An 11,864-nucleotide genomic window follows, 5' to 3' on the forward strand; every position below is an offset into this window, starting at 1 on the left:
CTGCTTTTACCTAAAATAATAGCTGAATACACGGAAACGGAAAAGGACGTTTTATGCTCGCAACGAAGACTAAAGGACTAGTGTCTGTAACCAGAGCAAAGCACTGATTAAGAAAACCAGGAAATATCTGAGGAAGTGGATATGACAGCCATGAATACCAGTTGAAAATACAAGCTCACATTTGCAAGTAAGAAATGGTTGCTAATGTCTGGAACTAAGAAATAATAGCTTATATCCACGGAGACATAACAAGCCCTATCGTAGACCACCATTGCACCAAACCAGTCACTCTCCCGCCTACACATTCTAACGTATCGTAAAAACTCGTCACTCGGAATAACTCATTTGTCATTGTATATTATTTATCATTTCTTAGTTGCTAACACCTGTTTTCGAAGTTTATTTACATGTACCAGCCAACATGACCTGTCACAGAAACTCCTGCAAACGTCATCTGTCATCTCATTAGTCACCCACTAATATATCGTGTTAAATAACAGGTATAATTTCACATGTGCTAATACCACCTTATCATATACTGATTACAGACGTTAGTTATGCTTTAGTGGTATTACACACGTCATGTGCTAATGTTGGTTACGGATCGCATTCTTCACTGGATTAGCCTACACATATCATTTTCATGGATGATTCATGTCTTTCCTGTTGGTAATTCCCGGTAACGAAGTTAATTTCCTGAGTTTTAATGTCCTTTCCATGGTACTGTCACCTTTAGAATACTTTTTCTTGGTTCGGCGTTGGTTACCCTTTCTTCAGTATTGGTGTTAATAATCCTATTCTTATTACTGAAACATCATGTCGTATTTGTAAATTCGTTATTAGTTAGCCATGTTTGGAGTTGGTTGGTCGTTAGTATTGACACCAGAACTTGAATGTCATTTATCAGTTGCTAGATTAGGCCGTTAGTTAACTTTTTTTTTGTGCCTCTGGCAGAAGGCCATGTTAACTTTGGCCATCAGTCGGCGTACGTCGCTCGTTAACATTTCACATTTTCATCTTCTACTCTTAAGTTCCAGTGCTGCTTAATTTAGTGCTGACTTTGTGGGAAAAATAAAAAGGAAAGATTCAGAACGTGGGTTCATCACTATGAAGGAATAGAAACTTCTCTTATTGAGGAAAGTTGAAGAAATTTGAGAGAACAGACATTGGATTTTGTCCACGGCTGTTAGTTTCGGTTTGAAAATATTCTGCATTGCGTGCATTTTTTGACTTGGTTTCTCGCCATTTTGGGAAAATTTAAGCGTCAGAGAACCATGACAGCAATTTAAGTCATTGTAATAGTTTCAGTAAGAATGAGAAGGATACAGTACCAAAAGTTTGCCTTTCATTTTTTTTTTATTCATTACGAATATTACTGTTTTCATATTTATTGATTTTGAGACCACGTATACTCACGGAAATAAAAATTTCTGGGGCGGGAAAAGACGTAGAATTAAACGAACACGATTTTATTTCATGGTTTTGTCATCCGAGCATCCTTTTTTTTTATCGGTGGAAACTAGTATAGCTTATAAGACTTCCTTACAAATTCCGGAAGGAAGTCATTGTGTATGGCAAACCTGACGGAAGTGGGTGGGTGGGCGGCGGGGATATGGGTGACTGGTCCATTTACAGTTGGTCATGTAACAATGAGCTATATTATGAATTTTATTGTTTATCTATATATTGTTTCTGAAATATATTCTTGGTGTTACAATAAAGGTTAATTTTGAGTTTTACTTAATCACATCTTTTCACTGCGTCATTCATTCAGTTACGTAGGTTACCGTGCTGTTAGCTCGTACCGGTTTTACAAAATTATTGAGTAAATTCTGATAATAAAATTAAAATCATTTGGTTTACAAAAATATCTGTTCGGGTCTTCCTTTGTCCATTGGCTTCGTGCGTAGGCGAAGCTCGGCAGACCTGAGCGAGAACAGACGTCTTCCTTAAACCAAGGACTGATCCTTGATCCTTGATCGCCGGGCCAAGGTCTAGAGAGTCTATACTCTCTAGATCTTGGCCGGGCAGCGTCATTGGAATCACAGAACGGAAGCAGGGAGATTATACCGAAGCCTGACGGTAAAAAATTCACCGAAGCCATCATTTCCGGAATCGAGAGAAATCTGCATTGATTCCGTATCTCAGTGTGGTTTCTTGTATATGGTTATTGTTGGTCTGAACGTGCGATCATCCTACTTGCTTGGAGAGAGTATACAACAAACAAACAAACACTACATAGATTTATCTTTAATTTTTTTTTTACACTTTCACCAGGAATAAAATTTAATTTTATAGAAAAGATTAACGCAACAATTGATATGCGCATACCGTGTTCGCAATATGTATATACATGTGTACTACACTAATTCATTAGAGGTCGGTTTGATGAGCTCCAGTTAATGGTACCTCCAGTGGAAGATCGACAGCTTCACACACAAATTCAGACAGTCGTAATAACTGGAGGTATCTCGCTCATGAGCAACTATAACAACAGTAAAATTAAATACATTGCTTCCCTTCTCTAGATATAATTCCGGAACTCTTGCATCGTCTGCATTAGAAAGAAATATTTATCAACAAATTGCAGTAGCTATTTTTAAGTTTTACATTAATTGTTTTGTATCTCTCTCTCTCTCTCTCTCTCTCTCTCTCTCTCTCTCTCTCTCTCTCTCTCTCTCTCTCTCTCTCTCTGTAGGCCACTTTTTGTGCATTTTTCCACCCAAGCTATTCGGAAGTGGACCATTGTCCTTTTCCGCTCCTTCCAATTTTGGTTACCATTTTCCCCAAAAGAGTCCGAGAACCTACAACAGCGATATTAGCCGGCTTTTGTCCCATTGATTAACTTGGCCCTGTCACTCTGTCACTCTTGTTGTCGGGATGCTAGGTTTGCTAAAGCTTCTCCTCCCCGTAGAGAATAGCGTGGGTCTGTTATTAACGTCCTTGAGAAAGTGATTAATGAGTTTGGATGGAATCCTTCCTCCCTCTGGGGTCACAGGACCTGCTACGATGTGTGCGCGATACGTCACGCCTTTCAAGTAGGCTCGCTCGCGCGCGTGCGCACAAGCCAACCGAATTTTGCCTATAATTCTTTTATGATAATATAGTGTCCCTTTCATAATGTGAAACAACACTTCAGAGATTTTTTTAACAGTAAGTGTCCGAGACCTTCAGCAGTAGGCCTATGAACTGTTGTATTGGTATTATCATTACGAGTGCAGTAAGGTATAGTATTAATTATTTACTCTCTGGTTTTTGGCGAGAAAACATTAAGTTGTAAACAGGGAACATGATGAAACCAACTCTCTGAAGCCCTGTGTATGTTAGTACAGTTTCGTTCTCCAGCGAGCAATAAGACCCAAAGTTTTTGCATTACCCACCGAAACTACTTGCAGATTGATTTCACAGTTCGCGCTGCTGTTAGGTACGCCTAAGTTAGGGAATTTCTATAAATCCAGTTCTTTAGTTGTGACAGAAATTTATAGAAAATAAATAGATATTCCGATTTTTCATTCGAACTTTGGTTTTAAATAACTTCTTCAGTTTGAAAGCTGAGGATTGAAGCTGTCAGCACATTGGGATCATGACGGGAGAACGAAAGTATTTTATACTAATGTCTTTCTGTCTATTTACAAGTTATCTAAAAAAAAAAGTTTCCAGTTGCTCTATTAATTTTTTAAGGGGTTTTGGACCGAGGAAGGGAAGGTACGTCAGGGGCAAATCTGTGTCTGTCTAGGGTTAGGCTACTTTTTCTTGTAGTGGCATCTGTTTCTATTATAACAAGTTCAACGACTTGGCACCAGTACCATTGGTTTAAGGAAATTTAAATTTTCATAACGCTTGCGAAGTGGATGTATTTGTCAAGTTGAATTTAAAAACGCAGTTTGCTGCACAATTTTTAAAAAAATCGATGATGCCATAGAAAAACTATTACACCTCGCGTTATCAAGAAATAGCGTACATTGATGCTGACTCGTCACTTAACAAAAGCAGTTAAAAGTGCTGTGGTATGAGTAAAGTGCCGCCGGTTCCATTTAATTCGAGAAGTTGAAGGAAGGACAGAATGTCTGATCATCTATTTTAATAATTTACTTTAGCAGAATTTTTTCCCTTAAGGATCTTAATATAGAGTAGTGAATCACCTTCGTGCGACTGTTTAATCATTTGTGCCAATGACTTCTTGAACTACACCTCTAAAAATGAGTTTAAAATTCAGACTATATATACACTGCTGCTCGTTTGATCAGCAAAGTTAAGCACCGTTGTACCTGATTTGTGCGCGAATGAAGCCCCAAAAAAAAAAAAAAAAAAAAAAAGACGCTTTCTGCGCATGCGCTTTTTGAACAGCCATTCGGAAGGGAGTGAGATTAGTAACCTTCAAACGTACAGTTGTGGAAACTGTAAAGGTAATACCTGAAACCACCCGCGCAGATTCAAATGGGAAAAAAAGGCGTATGCGCATATACTGTTCAAATTATATATATATTTTATATATATATATATATATATATATATATATATATATATATATATATATATATATATATATATATATATATATTATATATATTATATATATATACATACATACACAGGTAAATATAATTTACAGATAGATACACATACACGCAGTGCATTCTGTGGTGCAGCTAGAGAAAATCTTTGCTGTATTAGGGGATGAGAATCCTCTAGGAGGAGGAGGAGGAGTAGTGTGTGTATGCAAGTGTGAAGGGAAACCAGCCTTAACAAAGCATACATCGATCTGCTGAGCCGTCTCATATTGGTTCCACTGTATAACATTCTCTCTCTCTCTCTCTCTCTCTCTCTCTCTCTCTCTCTCTCTCTCTCTCTCTCTCTCTCTCTCTCTCTCTCTCTGTATGCGGGTAGACGCACATTGTAACATTAAATGTTTATTATTAGTTTGATTAACGTGTGAAGATTTCACATTATTATTACCGTATTCTTTCTAGAATATTGGATTATTTTTATGCTGGGTGGCTCCAGGGAAGAACGAAACAGCAGTCAGTGTTGTATTCAAGCTTCAGCTTTTGAATCAGTCGAGCCCTCGTGCAAAAACTTCTTGACATTAGCACTTCATAAGAGTGATCAGAACGTTCATCATTATCAGCGTCTCGACCCGCTTACTGCCCCACTTGCCTAGATTCATGTAAACTCTCACGCTTCCCGGATATTTGAGGTTTATCATTTTCGTACGGTGTTTTAGGAATATGTTACCAAATTCAAGAATGTTACTTATGTAATTCCAATTCCCTAAGCATTTGTGATCATTACTATTTCCACCCAAATGCAATTTGTAAACTAATGTGCGTGAAGGACACTGTTAGCCTTTGTAATCATTACAGGTGTGATTTACTTTAGTATGCATAATGTTATGAATAGCCCTTTCCATGAAAGTATTACAGTGACTTTGAAGCTAGATGAGCGCCGTGTATGATCGGTGCCAGACTTATCATTGTAATGGAAAATGTAATGAGAAAAGAGCAATTTGTTGATGGGATTAAATAAACTGGTTCTTTGCGTTATCAATTAGTGATTAATATACCCTATTTGATGTTGATTTTGAATCACTCTCTAATCATGTCTGATCGCCTGTCTTGAGTCAAGGATGGGTGTGTAAAATAAGCTGCGTCTGTCTGTAAGGATATATAAACCCTATTTCATCACGGATGGTCAAAGCTCCTCACAGATTTGGTTACAATGTTTCGAAATTTTTTTTAATCTGACAGACGTGGTTTTAAGTGTTTAACATTCCTGTGTTGAACACTTAAAACTCTTGTGTTGTAAATAATCACGCAAGTGTCAGAAGAAAAAATATATACATAATCTTTCTCTAAAGAGCGCACTTTACAATATGAAAAACTCAAATATCAGTACAAAGCCTAACGACCTTGGAAGATGTGGCAGAAAAATTTGTTGGCTGTAACCAGCTCAGCCGTCACCCCGTGAAGTTGAGTGTACTGTAGATACAAAATAAGCATGTAATTTTAGTAGTTTGTAGTGAGCAGAGTTACCTACATTAGTTCTAAGGTAGATTAACAACTCGTCAAAAAAATATTCTCTTCCCTACCCCCATCTCTCTCTCTCTCTCTCTCTCTGTGTTTTGTTTGTGTATGGTATGTTCATTAACTAGAGGCTTATTTTCTCTCTTGAATCTCTGTCGCAACTGCTGTTGGAGCTAAGCATGCCGTGCCAGTGTTCCACAGTTCCTCGAACTCTTCCGCCGTATCTATATATTTACGGTTGTTTTGTTGATGCTAAGCTGCCGAGCTGTGTCGCATAACGGAACATTACAGTAGTCTTATGTAAGTTAATGAGGTGCTGTGCGCTCGCTTGTTCTCCATCTTATCAATCTACTTGAGTCACCTGACCTTTCCCGAACATCTATGACGTCATAAGATAAGCTACGTGTTAGTGAAATTTTTTCATTTTTCTAGTGCTTTTCATATCTATTATGGAAGGTGTTCTTCATATAACTTCGACGACGGTTATTTGATACTGACGTGTTAGTAATCATGCTTAGATTTTGGACTCGGGCTTTAGTATCCTCATTGACTCCTCCTCCTAGCGATGCAAAGTGAATTTTTCAAAATGTTTCGTATAATTTTCCTATTCTTTTCTTGTCATTTTTTATATAATGCTGTCAGTATAATCATTTTGTAATGAGGAAAACGCTTATAATTGTGTATCTCAAAAGAGATTTTTTATGAACAAAATCTGCTGGGGAGTATTGCAGAATTATTTGGGAAGTGTACAAACACTACAAATATTTACTAAAGACTAAAGTTACACCTGTGTACACCACGAGATGAATTCTTGGATGAACTGATTCCCTTACACCTCAACTGAATTGTTACAACTAGTGTAATGAAGAAAGAAAACACACGGCAACTTCACATGCTGTAATAACAGTAAATAGACCAAATTGTACCACAACCCCTTTACAGTTAGGCTTTGCTGGTCATTTCATTAAAAAATTATGGCTCTAAACATCATCTAAATGTTCATCGTTTATTAGCCTTGCAAAATCCAAACGAACTTGACAGTTCGTATTAGACAATGCTGACGTAATCATATGAGTCATTTGACGGTTTCGACTCTTCCACAGTATGGGAGGGATTCAGTGGTGGGCCACTCCTCCGAAAGATCCTAATGGAGGTCGACCTATCACAAGATTCCTAAAGATCCTTCCGTGTCCTCTGTTAGCCACTTGGTTTCCTTAAAAGCTTGTGAAACTAGAAGTACATGAGGATTGTTTGGGATAACATTCCAAGATTAAGCAAATACCATTCCAGTTTCAATAAAAGTTGTTTCTGTCTGCAGGAGAATTCCCATGATTGTATGGAAAATGTGTAACAAAGACTGGCATTCCGGTTTGGAATTGCTGCAAAGAGGAGTCTGAGGCAGGCATGTCCCGCTTGTCATAACCTCTTTATACAGTTACCCAAGGTAATGAAAATGACACTTTATACACAGTTCTCATCAAAGCCTGGGAGAAGTCCAAAGTTCATACCACATAGATGCATAGTAACTTTTGAGCAATCTTTGCGTGTATTAAGGTTCTTTGATCTTAATGCAAAATTTAACCAAGAACAACTATATACTGTAATTAATAATGTACGTGTACGCTTTACTGGGTTCCATGTATAAATGTTGTACGGGGCTCAGCTGATGGATGGAAGTGAAATAAAAGCTTTCAGTGTTGTCTATTCATCAGCGTCGGCGAATAAATTATTGAATAGTTAAGTTTATAGCTCTCGGGGCACAAGTGCTAGCTGCTTCACTGGGGACTCCGCGCGGGATGTTGATGGAGCTCTGAAAAATGTGCTTTATTTTCCATTTTTTTTTTATCTGTATTGTTGAGTTGCTAAGCATAGACTTGTGGGTAGAGGTGTGCCTCAAAATAAGATGCAAGCTCATTTCCCATCTGGAATTAGGCAAAGAATGGGGATGACCAAAGGGTGCGCATGTTCTTGTACCGTAAGCGCCAAAACGGTGCAAGGCATCAGAAAATTGTATAGTACTTTTATTTTGTTTCTACGGATTTTCCTCATGAGTCTCAAAGGAAATACTCACCGAAAGCTTATTTTCGCTGCCACGTTTGCAAGATGGCAGCCAAATCTGTGGTTGTAGGGGGTTCCAAAGTTTGTATTTTATTGAGTACCATTTCAAGAAAACAGTAAAAATCATTGCGTCTTTCCATTATATTTTCCTTATTCAGCATCGTATTGGCCCAAAAAAGCCCATTCCACTCCGTTTAGGCAACACCTTGCCTCCCTTCCCCGTGAAAAATTTTGGGTTACACACCTTTTTATTTTATTTTTTTTTTTTTCCTACCTCAACTCTCTCCCATGACCAAATTGCCTTAAAGCACATGTCTATTTTCACTGTTCTCAGCTTTTTACCATATCGTATTTCTCGCTTCTTTTTTTTTTACCATGCAAAATATTCTCAACAGCGTTTATATTTTCTCATATCTTTTTCGCACACTTGTCTTCACTAACATTCCTCGTACTTCTCATTTCTGGTTTCTTTAGACTAATGTTTTCCTTTATAAGTTATATTGCAGTATTGTTTCCTTCATTAATTTATCTGTTCTTTGATTCGCGTCCTCTAGCTTCATATCTTCATCTGGTACATATACCCCTTGGTAAGAACCTTCCATTCTTTCACCATCCATGGCGTTGATTACACCATATACACTATAAGGGAATAAAATGACAATGATGACATAACGAGGGGGATAGGCTAGTCTCCGCTGAAGCAAAGAATGCAGCAAAGCGCCTACATAAGAATGGGAAGAGGTCTGGAGTGGAAGGAAACCTAGGTGGGGACGTTTGAAGGGATTGTCGAGTTAACTTTCCATTACGGAAGAGAAGTAGGGTTGTTGAACGAGAATGATAAAAAAATTGAAGCTGTACGAATGTTTTCATAGCACTTACGGCGTAAGGAGAATTGTAAGAGTGCGATACGTGTATGAGATGCTTTGGATATGTAGAAAGAATGGTGGAATTCGTGTTTGTGTAAAGAGTGTGTATAATTCGGAAGTGCCAGAAGGGAAAAGAAGGAGGAAGACCTACAAATTCCTGGATATATATTGTGAAAGTGGTACATGTGCTGGAAAAAAGGGCCCCTATATCTGGAAAGCACGAATGAGTATGCAAGGTGGAGATGAATCGTGCTCTTGGGTTTGACTTGCTAGTAATGAGCTCTTTGTAGATGGATAAAGCAGAAAATATTGTTATATGGAACCACCGTCTGTTAAGGGAAAGAGCTTGATATATATATATATATATATATATATATATATATATATATATATATATATATATATATATATATATATATATATATATATATATATATATATGTGTGTGTGTGTGTGTAATGATTAAAATTAAGATATTAACAGAAAAAATAAATTAAAGGTTTTTCTAATCGCTTACCACCCGTCATGGTTCTTTGAATTTTGACACTGGTTGTAACTGGTTTTGAAAATGTTTTTATTGGCATAGGTCAACTTGTAATTTTAAAATAACTCATGTTTGTTTAGTGTATGTTTTAACATTTATTGTTAATCACAGTGCCCCCACATTATGTCTTATGTTCATTATTTTAAATATTTTATTTTTCAATGCTCACCAATTGTCTTGGTTATTAAAGTTGGTGACAATGCCCATCGTTGCTCATGTCAGTATTTCACCCTTGTAAGTTCAGTACTATATTTAGAATTTTTCTGGAAGTACATATGCAAGTACCTTTGAAAAGGCCCTCCTGGTTTTTGACAGTAATGCCTTTAGCCTTGATAATTTCCTTTGTCAGAACTGTAAAATATACATTTTGAAAAATGGTTACCACATTTGTCACTTAATTATGACATAGAATATAAAACTGAGTTAATAGATTTTTTATCTTTGCTTGTGATATTTATTCATGGTAAACTGAAATACGTTTAAGTTAAGATGAAATTGGTTAAACTTTTACTTGTCTAATGCTAACTATGTATTTTGTTCACAGGTGGAGGAGATACGAGAAATGATAGAAAAGATATTAAACAATGTCGAAGAAGTTAAGAAAAAGCACAGCGAAATTCTATCGGCGCCGCAACCGGATGAAAGTAAGTTAATTTCTTCAGATATGCTCTCTCTCTCTCTCTCTCTCTCTCTCTCTCTCTCTCTCTCTCTCTCTCTCTCTCTCTCTCTCTCTCTCTCTCTCTGCCATATTAATATCTTTTTCTTGTAAGTTAGACAAACGCGAAGGTTTTATCAGCATCATCGTTATTTGCTTTGTCGGAATTAATTTTTTTCTCCCCGTCTTTATTACCCTGGGCATTGTTAATTTGGGCTGTCTAGTAGTCAGTCTATCTGTATGCCCAGCTTTTTTTTAATCTGTTCATCAGCTAAGCTTAACATTTTTTAAGGCACTCTTTTATTATTTTTAAAGATGAAGACTTTAAACTTTATAAACACGTCCTATATGGGCACTGTCGGTTCAGAATTTTCTGTGATGGATCCAGTAGTCAAGCTTATGCTCAAAGGTCAATAGGTATTTAACCCTGGCCATAACTTTTAAGCTACGTAAAGTAGAGACTTTATTCGGCATGTATGCTCCACTTCTTAAGTGGATGTGGAGTGAGTCAACATCCAGGTCATGATTATACATATTAATCAAAGGTCATAGCTATAGAGCCTAGCTGCGCAAGGTAATGACTTCATACTTTCCTTGCATACTCCACCGGTGAAGCTGGTGTGCAAAATGAGATAAAGATCAAGGTCACGACACAGAGGTTAGATGTCACTGAGAAATGACCACCACCACCTGGGCTAATTTCCACAAATGCCAAGTTTTTGCTTTATTGATTCTAAGGAAGGCAGTGAATTTACTGGTAGGCGTTTTTGTGAAAGGGAGAAGTCTAAACATCCTGTGGAAAGATGGAGGGGGGGGCGGTTGTCAAAATTGGGATCATCGTGTGTCATCATGAAATGAGTTGAGAATAACCTTGCTTTTTTTTTCATAAGAGGCTAAGGGGAAGAGGTGCATCATAGTTAGTGGATCCTTATTTTGACAGCATTTATTCTGACCATTGACTAATGGTAGTAAAATGATGTTTCCTTACCGTTCAGCTTTTATGTTGAGCTTTACTTCAAAGTTCATTTGTGCAGTATTATAGTTAAGTGTTTTTATAAAGTAACATTCATTTCACAATAAAATAAATTCTTTAAATTAACCATAATTTTCATCATTCCAGAGGTTAAGCAGGAACTAGACGACATGATGACAGATATAAAGAAAACGGCAAACAGAGTAAGAGCTAAACTTAAAGGTAAGTTATATTCAGTGAACATAATTACGAGGTATCGTAATTATACCAAATTGCTTCTATTAATTTCAAAAATACAGTATCAGGATTGCTTGCAAAACTAGTTTCCAACATTGTAAAATAAAAGGAGAGTACTTGTATAGAATGTAATTCAAGGATATATCATATATCATAACCACTTAATAATGTGTTTATCTCGTGTTCATGAAGAATGTTCACAGAAAAGTATAGGATTGAATATAAAACAGTGAATTTAAAGCTAAATTTGTATTTTAAGGACTATTCGGAAATAATAACAGATGTTTCGTATATCTTTGGTCTGTATTGATATGAATTAAGTTGGTATTACACAATTTGGTGTTAATATTTTGAATAAACACTTTTCAGTTATTGAACAAAACATCGAATCAGAAGAGCATGTTAGTAAGGCAAGCGCAGATTTAAGGATAAAGAAGACGCAACACTCAACACTCAGTCGAAAGTTTGTAGAAGTTATGACAGAGTACAACCGCACCCAAACTGATTA

At 36.9% G+C, this 11,864-nt stretch overlaps 1 protein-coding gene across 10 annotated transcripts in view; it reads left to right on the plus strand.

The window, feature by feature from the left end:
• Positions 1 to 11,864, plus strand: part of Syx1A (Syntaxin 1A) — a 426,953-nt gene that overhangs the window by 280,482 nt on the left and 134,607 nt on the right. For all 10 annotated transcript variants that reach the window (XR_010854459.1, XR_010854460.1, XR_010854458.1 and 7 more), the window contains exons 3-5: positions 10,036 to 10,135; positions 11,267 to 11,341; positions 11,726 to 11,864. The exon at positions 11,726 to 11,864 is cut by the window's right edge and continues 44 nt beyond it. Coding sequence is in view for 7 of the 10 variants with exons in the window: in XM_067111171.1 (XP_066967272.1) it covers positions 10,036 to 10,135; positions 11,267 to 11,341; positions 11,726 to 11,864 (314 nt within the window). In the remaining 3 variants the exon portion in view is untranslated. The remainder of the gene's footprint in view (positions 1 to 10,035; positions 10,136 to 11,266; positions 11,342 to 11,725) is intronic.

Source organism: Macrobrachium rosenbergii, chromosome 11 (assembly GCF_040412425.1).
Source record: "Macrobrachium rosenbergii isolate ZJJX-2024 chromosome 11, ASM4041242v1, whole genome shotgun sequence".
NCBI classification, from domain to species: domain Eukaryota; kingdom Metazoa; phylum Arthropoda; class Malacostraca; order Decapoda; family Palaemonidae; genus Macrobrachium; species Macrobrachium rosenbergii.